This window comes from Phoenix dactylifera, chromosome 3, assembly GCF_009389715.1.
Source record: "Phoenix dactylifera cultivar Barhee BC4 chromosome 3, palm_55x_up_171113_PBpolish2nd_filt_p, whole genome shotgun sequence".
Classification (NCBI taxonomy): domain Eukaryota; kingdom Viridiplantae; phylum Streptophyta; class Magnoliopsida; order Arecales; family Arecaceae; genus Phoenix; species Phoenix dactylifera.
In genome coordinates this window covers 21,260,169-21,287,361 of record NC_052394.1, presented here as the reverse complement: position 1 = coordinate 21,287,361, position 27,193 = coordinate 21,260,169, and the positions used below count along the sequence as shown (strand labels likewise).

The 27,193-nt window shown below is 37.0% G+C and overlaps 1 protein-coding gene and 1 pseudogene across 2 annotated transcripts; both read left to right on the top strand.

Annotated features, from left to right (window-relative positions):
* The first annotated feature begins 787 nt into the window (after window positions 1–787).
* LOC103702877 (MLO-like protein 3) lies at window positions 788–4,739 on the top strand. 2 transcript variants are annotated; one of them, XR_603370.4, is made up of 15 exons: window positions 788–1,022; window positions 1,166–1,223; window positions 1,311–1,468; window positions 1,549–1,665; window positions 1,781–1,841; window positions 2,315–2,403; window positions 2,476–2,547; window positions 2,654–2,742; window positions 2,852–2,901; window positions 2,988–3,028; window positions 3,109–3,282; window positions 3,667–3,702; window positions 3,786–3,870; window positions 4,072–4,132; window positions 4,319–4,739. XR_603370.4 is itself a non-coding variant. In XM_008785507.3 (15 exons), the coding sequence occupies exons 1-15, from the start codon at window positions 915–917 to the stop codon at window positions 4,481–4,483; spliced, it is 1,347 nt and encodes a 448-aa protein (XP_008783729.2). In that variant the 5' UTR covers window positions 788–914; the 3' UTR covers window positions 4,484–4,739. The 2 variants fall into 2 exon arrangements, 1 of the variants encoding a protein (XP_008783729.2); XM_008785507.3 differs by having other exon boundaries at window positions 3,786–3,853.
* Window positions 4,740–6,854: 2,115 nt separating this feature from the next.
* LOC103702920 lies at window positions 6,855–11,468 on the top strand (annotated as a pseudogene).
* The last annotated feature ends 15,725 nt before the right edge of the window (window positions 11,469–27,193 follow it).

The window sequence follows — 27,193 nt, the reverse complement described above, 5'->3', positions numbered from 1 at the left end:
CATACTCTTTGACTTCGCTGTGAAACTGAAAACTATTGTTTCTTTTTCCTTTCCATAGACACCAGCTAACCACCATCACCAAAATCTCATGCTGCTAATATTGAGGCTGGATGTATAGTCGGCACAGGACTTCTAGTAGTCCCTTGCTAAACATTTTCTAGTACTACTAGTCTAAGAATTACGTATGCCGTGAGCTAAAGGAAGAGGTTAAGTGTGAAGACATGTGCGGGGATATATTTAATCCCACATTGTTTATTTTTTAGGTAGATTTTGAGTATTTATACAGGATCAAGATACCCTAATAATACTTTCTGGCTATTTTTTTTGAATGAGGTCCTAAGTTGGGAATGCTGCAACACATATATATTTGAGCTGAGTACGAGCCAAACGTTATGTTTGTGATTGGATTTGAATAGATTTGGATTTTTAATCTGACGAGAATATCAGAATTTAAACGAATGGAGTATGTAAGGATCCGCATAGGCATGTGTTTAGTCGTACCTCGATTATTTGTTGACAGATTTTAGGTACTTATATAAAATGAAAGAATGCAAAAAATATTTTTTGCCTATTTTTTTTTTATGACATTTTGGATTGTTGCATTAAGGCTAGTCATACATGCACAGATGGAAGCCTAGAAAAATGGTTTAACTTCGTTGACGCTTCGACACAAAATCACTCTCCAGATCTTTTCTCTCACGCTGGCCAATGACACTCAAAGTTCTGTCATTTTGACCAGCAGAAAGGACTGAACCTTGGACCAATTCTTGAGCAACTGAGAATTACTTCAAACCACCAGTTGTAACCTCCACTAGTAGCCCTATAACTTCCACGTCATCGATTGCCATCCATCTTGCTATTAATGCACACCCTCATTCTTCCTCAGCTGCTCGAGCTAGTTCTTCCAGAGGGACATGGCAGTCTCCCTTGAGCATACACCAACCTGGGCTTTTGCCACAATCTTCTTCTTCACAATCTTTATCTCATACCTCCTAAAACGTTCCATCGATTTCGCTGGCACCGTAAGTTCTGTGCCCCTCTCCCCCCCGCCATTATTCAAATCGAGCACTCCTTTTTTACTTATTGGAAGACTCAATAGATCGCCCTCTTATTTTGTTGTAACCTTCCAAAATCCATTCTTAAGTGTTTCTGATTTCTCTTGCAGTGGCTCAAGAGACGTCAGAAGATCTCATTGTATGATGCAGTTGATAAGCTCAAAGAGGGTATGCTGAAGTCACAAGACTAATAATTTAGTTCTTATAGTCTTTTTATCATATCCACTTACATCTAGTGCAATTATTGAGGTGCAGAGCTGATGATTCTGGGATTGTTATCTCTAATCCTAGCTGTAGTCCAGAAACCTATTTCATATATTTGCATACCAACCAAAGCAGCAGACTTTTTGCTCCCTTGCAGCAAAGTTCACGACAAAACCAATTCTTCCTCTTCTGGCCATTGTGCTGCTAGAGTAAATGCTTTGTAACAGAGGATCTCATTCTTTACATGTTAAAATTTGAGGCATGTTGTGAGAAGTGCATTGGTTTGCAGGGGATGGTTTCTCTGGTGAGCCAACAAGGGGTCCATCAGCTCCATATATTCATCTTTGTGTTGGCTGTCGTGCACGTCCTCTGCGGTGTAGTCACCATGGTTCTCGGAAGAGTTAAGGTATTCTCAAACTACTTGGATACATAATGTCACCCTTACCATCATCTAATTCTTGGTATTCTAGTGTTCCATGCTGCTAGTAATGTTCTATTTGTTTTTGTTTTTTTAATGACAGACGAGGCGTTGGAAAGCTTGGGAGAAGGAGACAGCAACAACTGTGTACCAGATTGCCAATGGTCAGTAATTCTGTTTATTTCCTGAAAGCAGTGGATGTTATCTGTGTAAAGTGTTACAACTGGACGGTTCGGTAGGGTTGTTCATCCACCATTTCTTTCCTCATTTATTAAGCTAAGTCGATTCCCCCGACTTCGTATGGAACTCCGAAAGCAGACCAGTTCGGCCATGCGATTCACACACCTAAATGCTGAACTAATTTGAGGCGTGTGCATCGCATGGTTCGTATATCTTTTGAGATATGAAGGATAGACTTCTGTATGCTTACGAAGTTTTGGTTCATAAATTAAGTCTGCAACACAACAAAAAAAGTCGATACTAGAGTTTGCATGATTTCTTAAGTGGATTAGTCCTGTAAAGGGATAATATCATGCTGCTAATGTACTTCTTTCCGAGGACTACATTCACAGCACTGTGCTTATATGCCACTTTAGGGAGGGGAAAAAGACTGTTGATCTAATGTATTGCAATGCAGACTCAAGGAGGTTTCGATTCACGAGGGACACTTCATTCGCAATAAGACATGTAAATCTGTGGACAACAACTTCGGTTTATATGTGGATTGTAAGTTTATGCGAAACTGTTTGGTAATGTTCGACTGCCCAAAATTGAGTCTAATAAATGTGAAATGAACAGAGATGCTTCTTTAGGCAATTCTATGTAGTAGATAAAGTGGACTATCTCACATTGCGGAATGGTTTCATCTTGGTAAGAAGAACTCTGAATTACCAACATTTTGCAGTTAAGATGTTGAATTTAATAAAGCATGAAAAAATTATGGTGATCAGATAAAACTGTTGGCAACAAAATGCAGGCTCACTTCTCCAGGCGCAGAACATTTAATTTCCAGAAGTACATCAAAAGAGCATTGGATGATGACTTTAAAACTGTGATTAGAATCAGGTTTTAATTTATAATCATAAAGCAGTAGCTTCACTTGGAATTTTTCTCTAAGTATATTTTCCAGCGAAGTTAGTGAGCGTTCATAAATGGAATATTATTTCTCTGGCAGCCCTTTCATGTGGTTCCTGATGGTCATTTTCATGCTTATTGATATCCATAGTGAGTATCAGATACTCTTTAAATATCCTTTTTTTCCTTTTTGATTTCTTATGCATATCGTTGATATTTGTTTGTAATATTTCTAGGATGGTATTCGTACTTTTGGTTATCCTTCCTGCCTTTAGTTGTAAGTATAAGTTGACAGAAATCTATTGCACTGATTTTGTTTAAAAGAAATTCTCAGTAGCTTTTGTTTTCTTCAAATAGATTGTATTATCTGTGGGAGCGAATCTCCATATGATCGTTACTAAAATGGCTCTTCAACTAGACAAGCAGAGGACTGTAATATCAGGAGCGCCTCCAGTGCAACCAAATGATGATCTTTTCTGGTTTGGCAACCCTAGATTGATCCTATTTCTCCTCCATTTATCTTTTTTTCAGGTATTTCTTCATTCAGAATAGTAATGCCTAGTATGCTACGATGTATAAATACCGTAAATCTCGACACGTAAGAACACCTTTCATTTTTTCCTCAAGATATAATTAACATTTTTGTATTTATTTCCAGCCTATTGCTTTCCTATATCTCCTGAAATGTACTGAAGCAAGTCCAATATAAAATCTTCGAGAATATAGAACTAAGAAACATTAACCTCGCCCGCACCTTCACTCACATATGCAATTTTCTCCATTTAATGTGATTCACTTCCAGAAAAAAAAAAAGGAAATGACATCAGTTACTGCTTTCTTATCATATATAGCTTGAATGTGCTACTACTGCTCAAAGTTAATAATGCTTAGCCTACCTATTTTTTATTTGTACAGAATGCTTTTGAGCTCACATTCTTCATTTGGATCTGGGTATGCAGTCTCCAGTCATCCCTTTAAGTTAGGCCAGCATTTTCTTGCGTGTAAATTTAACCAATTTATTTCGACTTTTCCAGTATGAATTTGGTTTGAAGTCTTGTTACCACGAAAACTTGGGAATCACCATAGCAAGGGTGACGATAGCGTAAGTTGAATTCATCCGTAAGTCTCTCTTTCAAATGATTTAGTTTTTATTTTCCCATTTCAAAACTAAGGTATATATGATTCACTGTAGCAATCTGCGTAAAAGATCATCCAACATCAACTATGTGATTAGATTTTCAAACGATCACTTTAAGAAGATATTTTGATATTTGGACTTCTTGTTGTATGAAATCTAACCTTTATCTTTCATTACCTCAGGATGGTTGTTCAATTCCTTTCTAGTTACATCACTCTTCCCCTGTATGCACTTGTATCTCAGGTAATTCTTCGATCAATCAATGTCCACTTTAATATGTATTCATCCTTTAAGATCTCGATGTCGTCACTTGTCCTACTCATACAGTGATCGACATCATGCTTGGGTTAGATCTTATCATAATAGATTACTAAAGACCCCTTTAAAATCTTACAATTTGAGACTTTAGCTATGTTCCTTCTATAACAGATGGGCTCAGATTTCAAGCCATCCATGCTTGAAGATAGAACAAGAGAAGCCTTAAGAGGATGGTATGAAGACGTGACAAGAAAGCGAAAGAAGCAACATACATGCAAGAATCCGTCATCATTTCATATGCAGGACAGCAGGATATCAATGCGGACTACCACTTAACATATGTTCTTTTATGATATCTTGTGTGTAAATACAAATATCTCCAGGAAGCAGTTAATCTGCAGGAAACTTTACATTGGCTGTACTGAATCTTGCATGATTCCATATATCTAGAGGTCCATATGTTCATCTTTAGTTGAGAAGGTCAAAAAAAAAAAAACAAAGAATTTTGCAGCTACCAGTTTTTATTTTGTTGCTGGTTCCTTAGTATAAGAGATATGGGAATAAAAAAAAATATTTGGCCTAAAGATATGAACCTGTCATGTAGCAAAATTCTTTCTCAATAACAATTATGTATTTAGACTCAAAAAAAACAATTATTTGTATATTAAAATAAAGATAGGGTTTTTCTCAAGATGTATAAAAGAATGGAATTGGAAAACCTAACTTCTTCTCTCTTAAATCCTCATGATGAATATTTAAAATAAATTGATGCTATATAATAAAAGCAGGAGTGGAAATGATATGATTTATTTGTCAGCAAGCATACTCAATAGTCCATTAGCATCAAATTTCTACCAGCTATCAAGTACTGATGAATAGAAATTTCAGCCACGTTACACTCTGGTCCAATATTATTGTCATGGAAGTCCAGCTCGAGGAAAAATATTGTACCATTACAACACCGTTTTCCATGTTCATCATAGAACTATTTAGGTCACAGTAGCGTACATCAAGATTATTCCATCCCACTCCTTGTAATTAATTAGTCATGCAGATAGAACAAACTAACCAGACCGAAATGTCTCATTCCTTCCCAAAAAAAAAAAGCATTCACGGAAAAAGTCAGGTGGAAAACAGAGCAGCTCCAATCGGTGGTTTTCGTGGTCAGTCATCAGCGACAAGTCCAAGGCGGCACCCAGAAGCCAACAAATGAAATCGACCGACACCATCTATTAGCCCAGCTCATTCCTCATGTCATCGGTCTGTGGGCCCCTCGTTCCTTTCCAAATGAGTGGTTCCTCCGCTTGCCGGGGAGTAAAAATATCCGTCGCTGTCCGTACCGAATACTCGCTTCTTCCGTCAACTTCTGAGATGTTTCTTTCTTCCATCCATCAATGGCCATCTCAACCCAGCTCCATGGGCCCTTCCTCCCTGATTCTCTCATCTAATATTAAATTAAGAGCTACTGAGAGGTCAGCCTCCATATCTCCGATCGTTCTCCTCACTTAGTTCCTCTATTTTCAACTTCCACAAAAATTCCAATGCTAATGTACGGCTTACTATGGGATTATTTTCTACGTAACCTCAAAGAAAACTTTAGATCTATTTTTACTTATCCGCTTAAAAAGTACCGTGGATATTTATAACAAAAAATGACCGTAGTATTATATTCCTCAATATATTTTTTTTTTTGGAGACGATGCTACAATGAAATTTTATCCATCATTAACATGGTATCTGCAGTAATTGAAGGACTCTGCATAAACTAAACCTTCATTATAGATAGAAGGATTTGAATCCGATATATATTTGGAACGTGAGAAGCATGTATTTATTGCCATCAGTGATCATATAAAATGTGAAAAGGACTTGAATTTAATATATGCTACTTCCAATTAACTTGCCCTATCGTTAATATGGGCATCGATGTGCTGGATGACAAACTCAACATAAGTCAAGCCTCTATTTTAGATGTACTAATATATAACCTATGCAATGCACCGCTATTTAATGATGGTCGAACATATTAATACAGGCAAATATAGAACTTTGTACAAGATGAGCCTCCATCTTAGATATATATAATAAATACTAGCATATAACATGTGCAACGCACATAGCATGAATTTTTCTTCCTTTTCCAACAATTCTTAAAATTAAATATTGCACTGCAATAGATTATACTAAATAGAAAGCTTCAATAACCAATTTTTTTTGTTGTTGCATATTAAGCAATGAACTTTAATTATAGTTGAGCATAAACTTCCTTCATTAATATGGGTATCATCCGTACAATGAATGAAGAACTTAGCACAAGTTGAGCTTCAAAACTTTTGCCATTAATATCGGCAATGTAAATATTATCCCATGTCATGCACATAGCATGATTTTTTTATTTTTTAATTATTTTTGGAATATAATATATTTTTTAATAAATAAAAAAATTTTAATAACCAAATTTCTCTGAGCAGAGAACTTTAGAGATGGCCATGTACATTAATCTAGTGATATCATACGTTATATATTAATTAATAAATTTTAATGATGATCAAGTCTATTAATTTTATTATTTATAGAAACTTTGTGCAAGCTGAAATTTTATTGCCCGTTTCCCTCCCATCCCTTCTTCATTTTTGGGAAGGAGGTAATCGCACCTCCCTCCTCTCCTTCTTTCTCCTCTTGGGGCTCGCATCAGCCCAAACAGGCAATGGAGGTCTTCTTTACCGTTAAGACTATCGCGATCACAACTAAATTGTTACCATTTATTCTTCTTCTGGGATTGCGGAGCCTCGATTGCTCCTCCATCGCCTACGGCGCCTCCGAGGAGCTCGGCCGCTTCCGGATTCGCCCCGATGGCCAGACTCTCTACCTCAATCCCCACGCTTGGAACAATGGTGATCCCAGTGCCCCCTGCTTTACCAGTTCTTGAGCTGATTTGGTTTCAGTTGGTTTTCAATTTTTGTTTGTTACGGTGCTTCTAGTGGCCAATATGCGCTTCTTGGAGTCGCCGGCCGGCGTTGGTTTCTCCTATTCGAATAATGCGAATTATTCTCTCTGCCATTGTAGTGTTTGTTAGAAGAAAAAAGAATGTTTGTTACCGTCGTTTCTTCTTCTAGCTATGGATGCATATGCTTTCTTGTGAATTGGTTTGAGAGGTTTCCGCAAAACAAGTATCGGGAATTCTATATTGCCAGAGAGAGCTACGCAGGTGTTATTTTACTGATCAATTGTTTTTTATTTTTTTTATCCACTTTTGTTTCTTGAACGTTGAATTGATCTATATTTGTATCATTCTTTCGATTTCTTATCAATCATCAACTGCATCTCAGGGCATTGTGTTCCTTAACTGTCCCACATCATCTTTCGGAAGAACAAGGACGCTCAGAATCCAATCATTAATATCTAGGGTTTCATGGTAAATAAGAAGTTTCTGGTGGCTGCTTCCTTTTTATTTCTAGTGCTTTGGTGCAATTGGACTTCAACATTTTCCTTTATAAATTGTTTCATTAGGTGGGGAATGCTGTTGCTGATGATTACCATGATTATATGGGCAAATTTGGGTCCTGTTGGACCCATGGCCTGATCTCAGACGCCACATATCATAATCTTAGGGCTACTTGCGACCTCCAATTGTCTCAGCACCCTTTTGCTGTGTGTGTGAAGAATCTCAATGCTGCTAAGGCAGAACAAGGCAACATTGATCCATACAGCATATACACGCGCCCCTGCAATGACACCTGTGCACTCAAACACAACTTGAAAGGCCGCTATGTAAGACCTCTGCACACCTCCAGCTTGCTTTTCCTGAAAACTTTTCTAGCTTTTGTCTATGAAGGAAAATGGAGTATCTTGCAATTTTCATCTTCCTTTTCTTCACAACAATTAAAACAAATAAATGCACTTTGGAGCATTACAATGTGATTTTAAACTGGTGAAGATTGATAGATCTGCATAGCAGTCCAATTTTGATGTACTGAAACTAAGCAATGCCGACTCTGCTACTATAGTTCTCTTGATTTATCTATGCTCTTCTCCCATATGGATTAGTGAGTGTATATTTTGGCCAACTCAGATGTTTCATGGTATTGACTCCGAGAGTTTTTGCTATACAATTTAAATTTAGCGCAAATTGTTAAGATGGTCCTACATTTTCAACATCTGATACATTTGGTTCTACATCTTATTTCTAATTTGGATGTCCAGAGCATATGATCCCTGCACCGATAGGTATGCCAAGGTATACTACAATCGCCCGGAAGTGCAGAGGGCACTCCATGCTAATGTTACTGAAATTCATTATGCCTGGGAAACATGCAGGTTTGTTTTCTTATTGTAGAGAACATGATTTTTTGTGTTTTTAACATTGGTGGAATTTCAGGTAAGTCTTCTTTTTTAAACTAATATCAGAAAGTTTGTTCTAATGTGCCCTATGACAGAGATCTTGTTGGAAACTACTGGGCAGATTCCCCAAGATCCATGCTTCCTATTTATCAAGAGCTAATTGCAGCTGGTTTAAGAGTATGAGTGTTCAAGTATGCACTCTCAATAAAATTATTTCATGTTATATAAATCTGATTTTAAGAATGAACTCTCCAAATCATCTGACTGGCTGTGTAACAATTGGAGCACGTATTATATCCTCACTTTTCACTACAATGCATAATTTTTCAGTAAGGCTTACATTAAAGGATGTCTGCTAGAATTGACTATTATTTCCAGCTTATATGGGTCGTCACTAGAATAAAGCTTGCTTACCAAAAATCAAACAATGGAAGAAAGCTAAGGACGGAGGGAGCAATTCGTTACTATCTCTTTATATGGTTTAACTCCAGAAAAAAAAAAAAAAATACAACACATGCATTTCATTTGCAAAGAGAGACATATAACTTTTTTGTGCATGTGGGTCATGCTTTTATTGTTTACTGCTCGCTACTTAAATGAATATTGTATTTCAGATCTATTTATGCTGCCTAATGTTCAAAACTTATTGTATCAGGATGAAGTCTAGATAATAGAATTTTAATGTTTTGCCTGGCAATAAGAAAACTTGCTTATATCTTTTGCCTCACATTATGCAGCATATCAGCATCTAGGATGTGGGAATTTCTGTGCTTTAATTGTTTTTCTATTTCTTTTATTGTTTACCAATCATGATTTCAGACTTTGTCTGTGTCATTATATATATTAAACCATTGGTCTTCTGTATGGTCCGAAGCTTAAGTACAAAACTTCACAATATCAAATAAAGTTTTAAAATAAGTGGATTTCTAGGATTCTGATCCATACGATGGTAGAGAGATGGGGAAGGTGTAGTTTTTGGTTTGCATAGTAAAGACCTTGACAGCTGCATAAATCACTACAATTTGTTTTTCAATTGGAAGTGGTGAATATTGTGGTTGTTTGGGCACTTCTCCAACTTTTTAAGTTGTGTGGAAGTCCATGATTTTCATTTTGCTACTTTAGCATTTACCTACTTGTTATCATATTTGACTTAGGCTAGCTTTCTACGAAGACTTCTGTCAACCTCAAAATGGGTATATGGCAGCCTGATACTTGCTTTCCAGAAAATCTAAAAAATAAAACAAATCAAAAGGAAAAGATCACATAACTAATATATCCATCAAGCTCCAGTCCGAAAATAAAGGAAAATGAAAAATTGTATTTGAAATAGGAAAATATATTTGACAAACTTTGCTTTGAGTACTTCCTCACCCAAAGCCTATCAAAATGAAAATAGAGAATTGAAGTGTTCAAGACATTTTGTAATTGCATCAGGAAAAAACTTCAAACTGTACTCTCAAATGTGCTTATCCAAAGACAGACAACAGACACACACACACACACACAGAGAGAGAAAATAACCCGAACAGAAGTGCTACATTTTATGTTACTCTAGCTAGATATGAACATGAATGATGGTAATGTTAGATGTCTTGTAAGATAATAGTAAGTTTTAAGTTTATCTTGTTAGTTCTTCTAGATATCAAGTGATCTAGGCTCACCTAGAAAAGTAAGACAAGACCTACTGTTTCCAGTAATCTCTTTGCATTGTCCAGAATTTGGAGTTAGAAGTTGAAAATAAAGAGAACGAATATCATAAGAGCATAAATTCTTTGCTTGAGCTATTGGTATTAGTAATAAATCCACAGCTGCTAGTCACTAGATGACGAATGATGGATTAAATTGTATGTTTCTTGGTGATGGATGAAGATAATTTCACAGATCTGTGGATTGTGCGAACTATTTCGAATGCGTCAATTGCACTGACTTCTCATGCTGCTTCTAACTACTTGTCTTTCAACTGCACCCTTTGACAGTGGAGACACAGATGCGGTAGTCCCTGTGACTGCAACCAGATATTCGATAGATCATTTCAAGCTCTCAGCCCTCATCGGCTGGTATCCATGGTATGACCATGGAAAGGTCAGTTCGAAAAAGCCCTCTTCAGAATGGCCCTTAAGCCAATAATTAAACTGCAGATTCCATTTCATGGTCTAATTGCTTTCTTTGTTTTTTTTCTTTTCAATCCTTTGTCTTTTTCATGTGATAGGTCGGTGGATGGAGTCAAGTATTTAAAGGTCTTACTTTACTGACCATCACTGGAGCAGGACATGAGGTTCCACTTCCATCGCCCTGAACAAGATCTGATACTATTCAGACATTTCTTACAGAATAAGCCCATGCCCAGCAGCTATCCTCTTTGAATAAGATAGTACGAGTGGCAAGAAAAGAGGTAAGCTTTTAGAGAGAGGAGAAAATGATTTATTTTTCTTTTCAGTAAAATACTGGTGACATTAATTAAATAAGAAACAAGAGAGCAACAAGACAAAGCTATTGGTGTTGAGTAGGCAAGGATGGTTGAAGAAAGAGTAAAATAAACAATAGATTTAGGTGACCTACTTGACTTTGTGCTTGGAATGTCAAATAAAGAGCAAAAAATTCTTGGTTCTTATGCGGTAGAGAGGCAAAGATTCAAAATACCTTGCTTGATGGTCGATGAGTTAGAGGTATGTCGTCTTGGTAATGATAAGAAAATATTTTCAGGAGCAACAATGGTATTGACAAGTGCTGATCAGACTAGGGAGCTTCTAGGGTCGATTTTTTCCTTCTCCAAGAGTCTAAAGCCCTTAAGTGTGTTATTTGTAAGTGATTACAGTCGGCTTAACCGTCATGGTCACGACATGTTGTTGATATTGATTGAGTTGGAGGGAGTCAGAGACTACCACGGAATCCATCCATAAACCGTCACCCCGGTGACCTTCGTCACCAAAGCGTCACGACAGTTTCCAAAGGCTCCCCGTCATCTCATCTCCAGTGGGGGGCCCAAGAAGTCGGAGCACGTAGGAATCTCAGTTTAGTTGTCCAGGTGGATCGTTCGCTCTTCCAGGCCAAAAAAGAGTAAGCAAAAAACGGTAATCAAGAGTCGGTTAGTGCACTAGTCATCACCTATTGGTACTAGAACAAGAAAGTTTTGCTCAAATCTCGAATAAATTCAAGGACATATTCGAAGAAATTCTGATCGTCGGTCGGAATGGTTTGTGGATTCCGAACAGCTATGCTGACCATCGATGAACTGATCGAATTAACCAACCAAAATTGGCCTCAGTCATTATGTATTGAACAGAGGAAAAAGCTTCTGTAACGGTTGGACGATAGTCAAAAGTCATAGCAAAACCTGTAGCTACTTGTACTAAAAATCCAAACAGTATGAGAGCCTTTCAGCTCGTACTGCTCACACTCCTAGATCTTCACGGCGGCACCTCTTCGTGTATTGATTTGTAATGTGCCTACCATGTTCGCCAACCCTTATTGTGCCTTGCCTGGCTTGAACTCCCGAACTACGGGAATCAATATTGAATGAATGAAATTCCATTGTACCGCCTCCCCTACCAATTCACGAAATGGATTGCACCTCCCGTTGTGTCCAGAGAAAAAGGTAGAACCATAAATACTATCTGAAATAGTGGAGGGTGCTTGGTAATATTCCATTCCTTGAAAGCCAGTGGATACTAGCGTTCCAAAAGTTTGCTCCTTTTTTCCCAATTTGCGGGTGCTTAAGCTTTAGTTTATGATACTAAGGGAGGTTGGGTATTATGGTGTAGAAGAAAAATCTAGAGAATAAAAGTTTGGAGAACTGTGTTGGGCCAAAGGGAGTGCAACTTCAGTTGAACAGTATTTCTGAGTATGTTGTTAGAATTGGCACACAATAGATTCTCTAACCTATCAATTTAATTACCTTGACTCTATCTTATATTGGAACGGACAGATTGATGAGAATTCCACCAATACTATGCAGATGAAGCAGGGTTGTGCCTTTGGTATGTCCTGTAAAACATCAGGTATGATTTAAAAGGAAATTTTATATTCTAAGATCTGTTGCTTAGTATTAGGCAGCGAGAAGGGGCCCTGAGAACTAGGACCCAAATAATTAGAGGGTTCAAATTAGAGATTAAAGGATTTAAAAAGAATGGGGGACCAAAATCAATGGAGACTTGAACGTTGTGTGATCTTCGTTATTGAAGTATAGTTTGCTTGCTCTCCTGCTTTTATTTTGTTTTCCATGGTAAAACACGACATGGCATGTTGCTGGATTTTGTTTGTCTGCTGTTAAACCGATATATTCTTCGGACCTTTTCCTGTTGGCATCCTTTCTACTGTATGATGCGTGCATTCCCATGGCATAATTATAATAGAGCTTCAAATACGCTTAGTATGTTTTCCTTTCCTTCATCTAATAGGAACTCAGCGAGTCTGATGAAGGTCAGTCATGCTTGGGCTCTTTCTTGTCAATAACATTTTCTTGGTGAATAGTTTGTTAACTTGTCACAAGTTTGAAAAACAAGTATGAATAAGTGCAGATCTTGAATAAAATAATGGAGAGGGAGGGGCTAAAAAACAGACTAGTTTGACAGAAGATGATCAAAGCCTTCTTTGGGGATTTGATCATCTGGCACTCAAAATATTTGATAGTATTGAAATGGAGAAGCAGATGGTCCTTGCTCAAAATTTTCATTAGTCCCAATTTGAGCCTATAAACAGCAAGGTAACTCAAATCTGTTTCACTGAAAAGGCTAAGGATCAGGTTCTTTGGATCCACTTCATTCAATTTCAACTCTCAAAGTCCTTTTTTTTTTCTCTCCCTTCTGATAATTACACCTTTCTGCCATGCAGCTGATTTGCCTAAAATTGCTTTTTAACCATGTTAACCTTGGCAGTCAATTCTGTAAGCAAATCTTCTTATCCAAAAGACATTTGCCAACATGCCGTTTCTTCTCCAATTAACATGTTCCTGACTTGAAATTATGTCGAGACCTAAGATCTTCTCTTTTCACTTGATTATTCTCCAATTAACATGTTCTTGACCTGGAATTATGTTGAGGCCTCAGATATTCTCTTGCTCAGTTTTTTTCTATCACTTTCGCTCTTGCATTATCATGCCCCGAACCCAGAGCAAAATAGATGCTGCATATATGTATAGGGCTACAGATCATATCAAAGTAATAATAATTTCTGAAAAATTATTCAATTAAGAACTTATCCAAATGATTCTTACAATAATTCCAAAGTGACATAAGTTAATATATGCTAACTCTAACGTAAATCAAATAAAATGTTCTAACTAAACCGACTAAAACTCCAATAACCAAAAGTATTTTTAAAAGAACCAGCTCCAAGTCCTGAACAATTATGCATCTAGAAATGAAAAACAGAAAAAAATATAATAACAAGCTACACTAGCCTAGTAAGCAACATAATATCCCAAAGTGGTATCAAAGCATGCCAAAAAATTAGTTAAAAACACAAGATATTGACTAGAAAATAAATCATTTCTCGAATAATGCATATTTTTTCTTGAAGTATACTATTGTTTTTATAAAGAAATACCAGAAACCAGATATTAGGCTATGGCCACGTAATCCAATAGTATGTGTCAATGTACAAAGTACCAAATACCACTATTATTATCCACCGGCGGTACAGTATCCAAATATCACCATTATAATCACCGGTGGTGTGGTGTCGAAACTAGTTTCTCACAGATTACAAGTTGACAGGGTTAACGAATAATCTCCATTGGTGGGGTCAAATCATAGCCATGCAGAAAATGAATATATATACAATTTTTTTTTTTGCTCAGTCATATTTTTTAGATTTCAAAATCTAACATAACATATTTTAAAATAATTACTATCATAACATCAACATGCTTGACCCGTTTAACTAAGTATAAAACATATATCATATTCAAATTTAATAACCTAATTATTATTTTACCAAAAATTCAAAAAACACTCATTGAAGCATTAGGTTACTTACCTCTTCTCACTTCAAAAATCCTACTTCAGTTAGACGGGTCAAGTGCACCTATTTTAATATGATTTCATTATCATTCTATAAGTCAATTGAAGTCAAAATTAAACACTATTAGAGAACGGCCTCATGCCTCTAAATCAGGTCGATCAGGTGACAGTGCCCGACTGCCCAGGTCGGTCCGAGCAAAGAGAATTTAATTAGTCAGGTAAAGATTAAAAATGACCGAATTTCAAAAGATTTAGCTGGGAATTTAGTAATGTGCCGGTCTACTGCCTAGATACCGGGGCAGTTCAAGATCTCCAAATTGGGTCAATTTGGATCCGACCAATAAGAAAAATAAGGCTTACACTAGGATTCTTGAGCCTGTGAAGAGAGAGAAAGATGGCGAGGAGAGAGCCTTAGTTTAGGGTCGGACAGGGGTCTGGGTTTGGTCCGTCATAGAGTCATAAATCATCACAACATTTGGCCCATAGGCAAGGGAGAGATTAGCAACGAGGGAGGAACAATGAAAGCCATATATGTATAGGGATTAATAAATAAATACAAAAAATTAAGTATGGGAAGAAATAAGAACTAAGAAGAGGAAGAAGTCGGGAAGGAAGAGAGGAAAGAGGAGAGGGAAGAGATCGGGGAAGGGTTGCGGCGGCCAAAATTGGGTGGTCGACGGCCAACCGTCAACAGCAAGGGCAAGGAGGGAAAAACTAAGAACATCTTTGGTACCGGCGAGTGGCGGAGATGGACGATCTTGGCTGCGGATTGCTCAACCGGTGGCGACTGGTGGCGGCGGTGCTTGAAACAGGGAGGAGTCTCGGAACAAAGAAAACAGAGCACTTGAACAAAAAAAAGGAAGAAAAGGGAGCTTTGGGCGGTGGTGCTTGGTTGGGGTGGCATGCCGGTCACCGGAGAAGGAGAAGAAGGAGGGAGGAGAGGGAGGAAAAGGCTCGGCGAAGCTCGAAGGTGGAGGATAATCGCCGAGAGGTGAGAGAATTTATAGGGGACACCTCCAAAGGGATAAGGTGAGGGGCCATTGCTCCGCCACGATTCTTGCGGCGGATGGGCTCGATCGAACAGCTGGCGGCCGTTCAAACTCCCCACGGAGTCGAGGTTCATCCACGGACTTATCTCTTCAAGGAAGGAGCAAAGAATCGCTATTGTGGTCCTCTATTCTGGTTCTTCCTTTAGCATTGTACTGAAGTCGGTTGGGCCCATCGACTTCAATCCAATATGGCCCATTCTAGGCCTAATCTCACATGCATGCCATCGGAGCTTTCGAAAGTCCAACGTATCATAAATTGTCTATTTGTTGGAGGAATGGGATCCCCCAGGCGTCTAGCTTTATTAGTTTTATCATCAGAAATTGCTGGTTTATGTTCCTAGAATTTATTGTGTGTAATTCACGTGGTGTGGTTTAAGGCAGTTCAAGTTTCATAGGAGGAGGCACGGGCTGGCTTCGCTGGGGGCGATGAGTGCCCCTTGTCCTCTGTTAGCCCACGGGCGTCCGCATTCAATTCGAGGAAGGTGCGACGCCTTTGCACAGTCAAAGTTTCATAGCAGGAGCAAACTGACCGCGCAAAAGCATCGCACCTTCCTCAAATTGAACGTGTTTCTTGCTGCTCTTTGTTTGGTTTGCTGAATGACCAAGTTTAAGAAGTCAATAACGCCTTGGATTATACTTTTCGTTTGAAGTGGAGTATACACCGCAGCTAGCTTGCCTTCTCTCCTTTTCAGGTTCCAGGGGATGTTCAATGTAACAGGTGGCTTCCTATGGCATTTTACTATTAAGACATTAAGACCTTTTTTCTTTAGTTTTTTTTTTTTTTTTTTTTTTTGGGTGAGCCAACTTTTTCTTGGACTCTGGTATGGACTCGAGCTATGGTTCTTTTCATTGCTTATGATGGCTCTTTTTTTCACCAAAAGTTAGACGAGTAATTGATTGGTGTTTGGATATCCCTACGCACAAAATAAAGATGGATTCCTCTATTTGTTTCTCACAGAAAAGAGGATTAAAAAATTTGATGCATAGCTTCCGTATTGCTCCTGGAACCTGCACAGTGTCAGCCAAGCAAGGGGAGAAGCATCGTGCACGGCAGCTAACCTTTATTTTTCTCGGTAAACATCAGCTAACTTGTCTCCTCTCCGTTTCTAGCTAACCTTTTACTATAAGATTTCTGTAATTCTTAGTTTATATGTGATGCAGCAATTTGTTTCACATCTCGAATGCAAAGATTTACGGAGATACTCAATTTCCTCTTACCACTTTACCACGTCCTTGCGAATTTTATACTTGGAATAAATTATCATTGCTGTGGTCATGAGTGTTGTGGGGACTAGCCAAGTTCGTAGTCATGGCTTAATAATCTAATCCTAATTGTAAGTGCTCCTGGGCCATTTCTCATGCTTTCATTATTATTGGCCACCGGTTAATACATACAATGGTATAATTTTGAGAAAATTTTATACATAAAATTATAAACCACCACAAAAAAGTAATAACTACATTCAAACTTAGCAAAAAAATTCTATGGTCACGAGCTACTTTTCCTTTTCCCCATATTGCCAGAAACGTGGGACAATCTCCTACCTAATGTTGGAGAAAAATGTGTCATATAAATAGATTTTGGTAGTTTTTGTTCCGAGCCGAACTCTTGGTGTCTAATGAAAACCGATGCATTGGCAGATGGATAAATTGCCTATTGTCATATAATTATCATGTTACATTTTTATCGCAATGTATAGGAATAAGATTCAAGAAGGCGGTTGTAGCGCTCAGGATCGGTCAAAATATTGTATAATGTCTGAGCAATTATGCTGCTGCTTAGGTAGATGTTATAGCTCCTATTCAAAAAAACCAATAATTAATTTTAATGTAATAGATAAATAGTAAAAGATTTAGAAACAGCTTAACGAAAATTCAAAGAAATATAAAAAGAGTCCCATAAATGTCAGGTTTAGAATTTATGTACTTGGACATAAGCTGTGTAATTGGACATATTTAAAAAATTTATTAGGACTTAAAGGTAATTCCAAGGTTTGATATGGATTTAATTAAGTTGGGCGTGCGGAAACTTTTATGTGGGTCTTTAATTACTCATCGTCCATCAAATTCATCTCGCCGGTGTCACCATGGTGACATCCACCAAGGTGGGACCCACCCCCTGATGTACCTGTACGCCCTTCTTCGCAGGTGACGGGTTAAAGAAGGGCCAGCTGGAGGCCCACGGTATGGATAGAACCGGCGGAACACTGGACCGCGGCCAAGCCTGCCTGCCACGTGGCTCCGCGTGCCCCATAATTGGTGGGCCCCTGTCCCCACGAACAGAAATAAAACCTTATTCCTTTATTTTAGATTTATTTTCTCCTTATTTTTAAACCAATCCTGACCTCGGCTCGCCTCCACTATAAATACCAGGGGAGGAAGGGTCGTGGATGGTGGCCGGGTGGAAGGGTGGTATTTTTTTTTAGTATTAAAGGGCGGTTCCTTGTCTCCGTAGTTCTCCTGTGGTTTCTCCTCCTTGTCTGGCTTCCGCTTTCTTCGGTGGCGTGACCGTCGAAATCCCCAAATCTCGCCCCTCCAGCAAACCCTAGGCAAAGCGTCGGATTAAGAGGGATTGCCTCTCGGATTCGTTCCCTTGGGAGAAAGGAACTCGGAATCGCGATCTTGATCGGTGGATACGATCGGAAGGTATGACGCAGCCTTCCGTCTTGATCCGCCCGTGGAATTTTCCTTCAATCCGCAAATTTTTGTTGTTTGTTAGGGAATTTCGTTCTTTTGATGTCTAGATCGTTGCTATTATGCTTTCTTTCTAATATATAATAATCTGTTTTGAGTTTTTAATTGAAAATGTATTTTTGTTTGGATATCTTGGTTCTTTTCTCCAGTAATCTTGATTATATCTTGCTAATCTTTTTTTCCTCTTTTCTTTATTTGTCTGTGTTAGATATTCGTCAGATCGGACTGTATATTACGAAACTATGTTTTGTTGGATATTTTCTGTGTTTGTGTGGTGATTTTTCTTTATTCTGAACTTGGATGATGATATTGTGAAGTAATTATGCCTGCGATTCGTAGCAGGGATGGTGTCATTCTTTTTCTGTACAAGAAAAAGGGGATGATTTTTAGTCTTTTCATGGTTTGTGCAGTTCTGTTTATGTTCCCTTCTTTGGCAGGAAAAACCCAAGTATTTAGGCTGGGCAGTTATCTGCTTTTCTATGCGAAATCGGTTTGCGTTTCTAAACAACTGATAAGATTCCGGACCCTTCAATGCTGTTTATCTCAGGCTTCTGCATTTAAGTTTTGCTGTTAGTAGCTCCAAGATTTTCCAGATTAGGTGTTCTTCAGGGGTTCCAGAGGCATTAAATGCTCTCTAGTTCTGTTTGGGTTGCAGATTCTATTTAAGGGATTATATTTTCGGACCTTTTAATGTCAGAATAGCACTTTGTATACTGTTTGCTTCTTATTTCTGCAGTAAACTTTTGACGGTATTTCTTCCAAGATTTTCCTGGTTAGGTATTATGTTATGTGATGACATTCTGATGGTTGTTGGACTAAAAAAGTTTTGAAATTGCCAATACTCTTTTTTAAAAACAACTGATGCTTGTTGCTATAGGGATCCTTAATGGCTAGTTCAGGAGGCAGCATAAAATTTCATGCTGTTTGATCACATATCATATAGTATCTTATCTAACATCAACTTTGCAATCCCTTATTCCATCTATGAATTCTTCTCCCTTAAGGTGAACTTCCCCAGCAAAGACTATCACATCAATTGGTATTCACCCTCAGTATGATTAATAGTGAGATTTATCCACACTATGTGAAGTTGGCTGAGCTTTATAACTTAGTGAACATGATTCAAGCAGTATCTTTATCCATGCATGTTGTTCACTACCTACATGTATTTCTTTGATGCTAATTTTATGATTCTTTAAAATTAATAGGAGAGTGACTCTGGTTGATTGATCTTGTTTTCTTCAAATTGCAATCTCAAGCACTGGTTTCTACATTTTTAAAAAGTTCCTGCTCTATGAAGATTTATGTATCCTGAGGAGCAGTTTCATTTTTGTCAATTTTGTTAATAAAATCTTTAGTTTCTATTAGTTACTTTGTAAGTCTGAAATTCTTCAATTTTCCATACACAAGACTTTGGTGTCATTGAACTTTCAGAGAAGCATGATGCTGTAAGTTGCTGAACTGGAATTAGAAACTTTAAGTCTCTAAATGGTATGGTAAATTTGGATTTTTTAACTCCCTATTGTTGTTGCTGCTGTTGAATTTTACATTAGCTCTTAATTCCAGTTAGTAGTTGCTTGAATTTTGTTGAGATGGAACATAGTCAAAGCAAAGATACAGGATGGGGTAGGCATGATTTGCCTTGATTAGACAGGTGATGTAGAAATGGATGAACGAAGCCATATTTGTGCATCATTAATGGTTATATAGTTACCCTAATGGGCAAATTTTTAAGTACAGCCAAGCACTTTAAATTTAGGTTTATGAACTGAAAGCTTGCTGACTTGGAGACAGACATACTCTGCAAAAAAGGAAAAAACAAAGCAAAAGACACCTAATCTGTAGAAAAGTTTCGAGTTGCAATTGATTTTTTTTCTTCTGAAATTTCTTATATGAAGACATAATCACTGCAGCAATTGGGAGGTATCAATGATATTTATATGGAATTTTGTATTTATTTATGTGTTTAGATATGAAGTGCATATAATTGCCTAGAATTATTTTAATTTCTTGATTTTTTAAAAATAACATAGCATGTTTATTCTATTTTCTCATTTCTATATATTTTACTATCAGCATATAATTTGTGATCCGAGGTGTTTGGAGAAAATGGTAAAAGTTGTTGCTTGGGTCTCACAAAAATTGCAATTTTATTGCAATAATTGCTATGGCTGAGAAAGTTCCTTAATAGTTATATGGTATGATCACCAATGATGATTTTAGTAGACTTAAATTTACCCTGCTAGAGATAACATTTAATGATTACTAGTAGTATTTAGGGTAAATGAAATGTTAATAAGTCAAAAGATGCTTTAGTTCTAAGCTTTTTAGATTACTTTACATACAATAAATTGAGATGGCACTAGTACCATCCTATTATAGTGTTGGTATGCTTGGCATAGGGGCTGGTTTGGCATAGTGAGTGTCAGTATGCCCTCTGTACTGTATGCCGGTTCGATACTGTTATGGTATGATATAGTCGGATGCACTAATACAGACCCATACAGCAAATCTTGCAATAAATAATGAGCTACTTAAGTAGGACAATCTGGCTAAATCAATCTACTGTGACGCAGGATGGACAATTTTGATTCGAATCAATTCACGTGTTAACTTGAGCATCTTTAGGCCGAGCACTTCTCGAAACATGCTGATTTATGGATACTCAGACTTTGGGGTTTATTATGCTTACTCAACTTGAAGATATGCCAAATGTTGAATCTGTCCTTCCACCACATGTGGAAAGATAAATGACTCTCTCAATAGTGCCTATAATTGTAATCAGTCCGCTAGGGAATATGAGAACATGACAAACCGATTGTTGTGCATCAGAACACTTGAGAGGTGACGGGTATGCTCAAGTGCAAAACCTAGGAGAAGGGGTTGTCTTCTCCCAACCTCTCACATAGTTTTTGGCTTCTTTACACTATTACTTAAATGCAAATTTCCCCTCAAACGATGATGTATTATATTATTTTGTATTATATAATTTGTTTCTAAAATTGGAATTCTTTATGATCACTGTACATTATTCTATTAACAAGTTTAGGAGCCATGAAATTTAGTTTTCTGATCATCTAGTATGTCGTCGTCATCATCATCATATTATTATTATTATTATTATTGTTATTGTTATCATCATCGTCATCATTATTAGGAGTGGATATTTATTCTTCGCGTTGGAGATATTTGTGATGCCTATTGGTAGGTAAAAAAGAAAATAGTGCAAGAGATTAGAACCTAGTGTAGATTACTCTAAGCTACTTTGTGTCTTCTAATATTCTCAATGGATTTACTTTTTATATCTAAAGTTTCTGCATTTATCACTTGGTTAAGTGAAAATAATCTCTATGGCTAAGGTTGGTCAGTGTTTGGGCATCCTTCCATTCTAAATGAAGTCTTGCTGTATCTCTTCTTCAAAGATATTGATTGTTGGTGAAGGATTTTTAAGATCCAGATTGTTGCTTGGTCAGTCATCATAGGGGGTAATATTTTCACATGCCAACTTAAGGTTAAGAATCAAAGGCTGCACATGCTGAATAGGAGTGATTTTTGTGAAGGAGGAGACTGTCACGGTCACTTTTGAGTAGAGAACTTGTAAGTGAAGTTCACTGATTTTTTGATGGATGTGATCATTTATTTTTTTAAAATACAAGAAGACCCTTCTAAGATCCAAATCTTTGTTTGGCCAGTTTGCAGAGTGGAGTTCCTTCAATGTGGAAAGAAAAAGTGTTAGTGATGCAGGCTCTTAGTGTTTGAGCTGTGAGGGAATTTTGTAACATGCTAAAATAAATTTTCTTGATGAAGAACAAACAGTATCAAATAAAAGAGGTATCTAAGGCAAGAGAGATGGTTCAAGGGCAGAATAAAGGGAAAGGAATTTGAGACTGCAGAAAGACAATTATTAAGAGAAATCCTGCATAAAGGAACTAATTTATTTAACTTCTAAATCACTTTTTCTTGACCCTATTTTTAGATGCTAAAAAATTGCAAAGTAATGTCATTTAATCCTAAAATAACTCCCGATTATCAATACATTTAATTTTTATAAATTTGTCTCAAATGAAAACTCCTAATTGGCCTCCGTAATGGCTGCAAATAATAAAATCACTTTTTATTGAAATGAGAAATGACTAGACTTCACAAAATAATAAAATTTGTCTTTTTATTGAAAAACTCCAGGAAAAGTCATTCGAATCACTTCAGAATGTTAATTACGGTGACTCCAAATATTTTTTTTTAAAAAATACAACCTAGATTTTAAAGCAGGATGTTTAGACAAATATTCTACTTAAAATGAAACTTAAGAAATTGCCCTAAAAATTAATTTGAATTTTTCTAGAATATGACTCGAGTAACCTACTCTAGAAAACTTTAAAAAAGAGTCCTAAGGCAATAAAATAAACGATTAACTTAAAATAAAGCCCAAATCATTTATAATTATTGAACCTAGATCTAATACGAGATCTATAAACATTGTTTAGATCCTTTTTGGGGTCAATTTTGGCAATAGTGAGGAGGGAACTGTTATTTTTTTTCGCTTATCTTTAGCGGTTTGATTGGGTAAGGAGATTAAAAGGCTTTTTTGTTTTTTTAAGGGCCAAGTTGGAAGGAGAGAATGTGGCTTTAGAAAAAAAGGGGGGAAAAGTAGAAATGGAGGTTTTTTAATTTATTTGTTTAAAATATTGCACATATTTCCCTTTTACCATTTTTTTCCAGTGGACATCTATCATTGTGAGGGTTGGTTCGTTATCGATAACATCATTGCTCTTTAGATTTTGTGGTTGAGTCATCGTGCACCTTGATGAATTTCCACTTGTTATAGGGTTGTTGCCATGCCTATCTTGTGAAGTTTGATTGGTTCCCCAATACCCTATGCAATAAGGTTTTATTTTAATGATTTTCTTGTTTGCAGGTACTATATAAATCAAGGACTATTTTGTGGTCTAAGTTTGCAGGAATGAGTGCTCATGTGATTTTAATCTAATATTTATTTCAAGTCTCTAAGTTAGGTAGGATGAGATGCTTCTGAAGGTCTTTAATGTCTCCTTAACAAGGAAGGATGAAATATAATATTAATTTCTTATGCATGTCTGCTGACTGAGCCACTGGTCATGCTTAGCCATCCTGACTATGACCTCCTTTGAACTGTGCTTACCAATTTGCAGATGTAATATTCTAGTCACTTGCCCGCATTGTTGTTGAATTCCACTAGCTGTGGAGCAAAGCATGTGCTAATGTCCTTTTCAGTTCTTTATTTAGGGTGACAAGAACATTGCAGTCTCTGGTTCGACAATTGACTGCACTTCTATAGTCATAGTTTCATCATATCTAGAGTAGTTCAACATTTTAAAACTGGATGTACACCTGCATCTGTAGTCATTCCTAAATTGAGTTGCCATTTCTTTTCTGTTGCAATTTTTTTTATAGGAGCAGTATTCCATGATGCTTCATTTTTAGCATGCCTCACGGTCTTGGATTGCATGTCCAATTAATATTCTTATTTCTAATAATGGCGTGGTAATCCAGTGGAAGAACTTCTCATTTCAAGGCTCATCTTTCATTTTCAGTTTCTTCGTTCCTTTCATTGAGCCAACAGCTTGGACTTGGTCTTCACATATTCTGGCAGGAGGATGATGTGTGATAAAATCATAGCTGGCAAAAAATAGAAGACTAGCTTTCTTCTTGCTTCATCTCAAGCTTTTCTACCTACTTAATCTTCTCTTATTCTCTAGTGACTTGCATTCTGCAAATTTTTTTGCTTTCTCCTGGCCAGAACATCGCTTAATTTTTGTTGCACATGCCATTTCATTTGGCTTTCCATCATCATCTATATTAGCATTTTTTTGCTTTATATTCATTTCACTTGCCTGAAACAATTGTTTTACTTTCTACAAACACATCTCCATTTCATCCAATCACACTGTTTATGCATTTGTCTGTCTTTTTATTATTCTGTTTGATGTATGCCAACACAAGGTTCTTGATTCCAGGAGATCTGCTAGCCATCAACTCATGGATGCCTTGTTGCAGTTGTCTTCTACTAGACTTACTTTTCACACGCTATAGTTATATTACCTTTTGCCTTTTCTTGCAGAAACTACAAAAGTACCATTTTCTATCTACTTGTACTCATGTTTGTCTTATTGAATGATGTACCATCCTCTGTAAGTTACACAATACACACCCATTTGTGCCAACCAAAGGTTCAATTGTGTATGTGTAGGAGAGGAGGGCTTAAGTTTGCCCTTGGTTTGGGCCTATCATCAGAAGAAAATTTTCACTCTCATGACAAGGTATTCTTATAGGGGGCAATTACTCCCATTGTCTCAAGTACATGCATATTGGCTTATGAATGTCAGATCACTTCTGGCATTACATTGAAATATGTTCTTATATTCAGTGAGAGCCATGTTTTCCCTTTAAATCTTACCAGAAATTGCAAAAGCCGATGTCTAATTGTCCGTTACTTCCTTTTTTTAACTCTTTGTTACTTTGATGTTTGTTACCCTAAAGCATCTAATCCTTCTGATTGGATCACTTCAAACACTTGAGCTTTTTGACAGAAGCTACTTAGACACATTTTGTTAATCTTGACAGACTGTCATGGTCTTTAAATATCACCCCTTGTTGACGTGATATCTTGGAATCTTGTAATCAGCTTCTTGTTATTCAATTTTCAGTGGTAGGGTTATGCTTGGAGAGAAACCACATATAAAAGTTCCATGAATCTTTTTGGTAACAAAATGAAAGATGACAAATGTCATATGGGGCTGAAAAAAGAAAAAGAATTATGGGCTATATTGATACATAGTATTTAAATAGTACAGATATTAAATACGAAATAAAATCTGCATGAACTATATGGTTACACTTAATAATTCAGATGATATTGTGACCGTGTCAATGACCTTTGAAGCACTGAAGATAAAAAAATGGGAAATTGAGGATCTTTTTCGTTGTATTTTCTGGTTGTTCGCAAGCCATCAACAAAAATATTTATAGCTGTGTCCATTAATTCCTTCTAGCCAAGACTGAGCCAACTCACCTCTCCATTATCAAATATGTCTACTTCTGGACAAACAACAACCAAGGTTTCAAACTACTTTAGGCTATCAGAAAAGTGAGGTTGTCTGAAGATTTTGTTGAAAATCCTTATTTCGGTGAAAAATATTGAAAACATGTAAGTATGACTTTTTCCATTAAATATATTTTCTTTTACCAAAACAGTGCCAACTCATATCTCAGGCTACTCCTGTGCAAAGCATTAATTAAGTGGCGAATAATTGACCAATACAAACCTTAACAATCTTTTTCCCCAACCAGGCCTTAATGATCTCTGAGCTCCATTTATCTTTTTTTTTCTTTCAAGTGACTTTGCTGGTGGAATATTGCAAAACTTTTTTTAAGATGGGTTTATCATATCATTCATTAATTTGGTTTTTCTCCTTTTATATTACTTTTTTATTAGAATATTTATTTGAGTCACTTATAAACAAAATATATGGTTGCTTGAAGTAACAATGTTTCTCTTAATATGGTTAAGAAGTGTCGGTTCAATGGCTCCAGATGTTCCTACACCGGGTTGTTACAGATTTCATTGCTGCTTCAGTTGATCACTTTTGGGTGCTTCTCAGAGACCCTTAGATTTGTTAGTATTTTCATACATGTCACTACCTTCAAAGATTAGTTTTTGTTGACTAACATGTATATTTATAGGTGATTAATGTGTATGTTGCTTTCACGCTAACTGCTGGAAAGCCTTCATGATAGGCTTATATCACAAAATTGGTCAAACTTGGAAAATTGGAGACATTTAATACTTATGTGACATAATTCATGGTCACAGGTGAGGTAGTTGGTTTTAACTTGGCCTTTAGTATCTTCCTATCCTATAGTTAGAGTCATCAGATAAGTTTCTTTTCTCATCTTAGGCTGCTCTAAAATTTATGCCGTCATAGTTTACCATTTTATACTGCTTTACAATAGGTTTAATTTTTCTTGGCATAAAAATCTTTAGCAGCTATTGGGGGACCTTTTGCCGTTGCATTCATCTATCAACTTCCAAAAGGTTCTAGTTTTAAGATTTTCCAGCCCTAAATTCTGTCTTTTTCTCTGTTGGAAAAATCAGACGAGCAATTTGTTTCAAGAGGGCTTATATAGACAATAATCATTCATAGGTTAACCTCTATTAAAGGGTAGGTTATTTTGATGGCATTTTTTGACAGTCTTCAACTGAATCTAAATGGTGTTGCAGGCATTTTGTTGGCCTTATTGTACCATATAGACAAGGATTTGAGATCTTGAGTTTTCCATCAAAATCATTGTGTGAGCAGCAGCAGTTTGAGGCTCTATGACGTAAGCCTCACATGTGGATGTGTAAAATAAGTTCATCATATCAGTCTTGTCTATATTGAGCCAAATATAGCACAGACACCATGATGCTTTCTTGAAACAGAGGTCATGTTTCCTTGGAGTCGTCTATTGCGATTTCCACATCAAAGCATGAATTTGCAATCATTCTGGATCCTTAGAATTAGCTTCTCTGAGTTTAGTGCAAAGTGTTTGGTGTTCATGCCACAGAGCCTTGATGACTTGATCCAGGGTTAACCTAGTAAGTTGTGGCGATGCCTGTAATGGAGATGGTGAGTTAGTCATTACCGTTTTAAGATTCCTTACATTTTATTCAAAGCTGGGATGACTGTTTTACCAAAGGCTTATTTCACAATTTTGGGCCAGACAAGTTGTCTTCTCGTCATCCTTCATGCCTTCAGACTGCTATACCTTTGCTGAAACCGAGGGTGATCTAAAGATGTGAATTCTTTTGGACTGAATATTCTGTGATTCCTTCTAGCATAGTATTTAGGATGAGCACTCAGATGGTGGCTGGATTTCTGAAGACTTGATCGCTTTTGCAGCGATGTGGTAGCTCTAATGCATGCCAACTATCTTTGGTTGGTTTTGCATAGAGAGCTGGTTGAGCTGGTCGCTGGAAGTTCTGC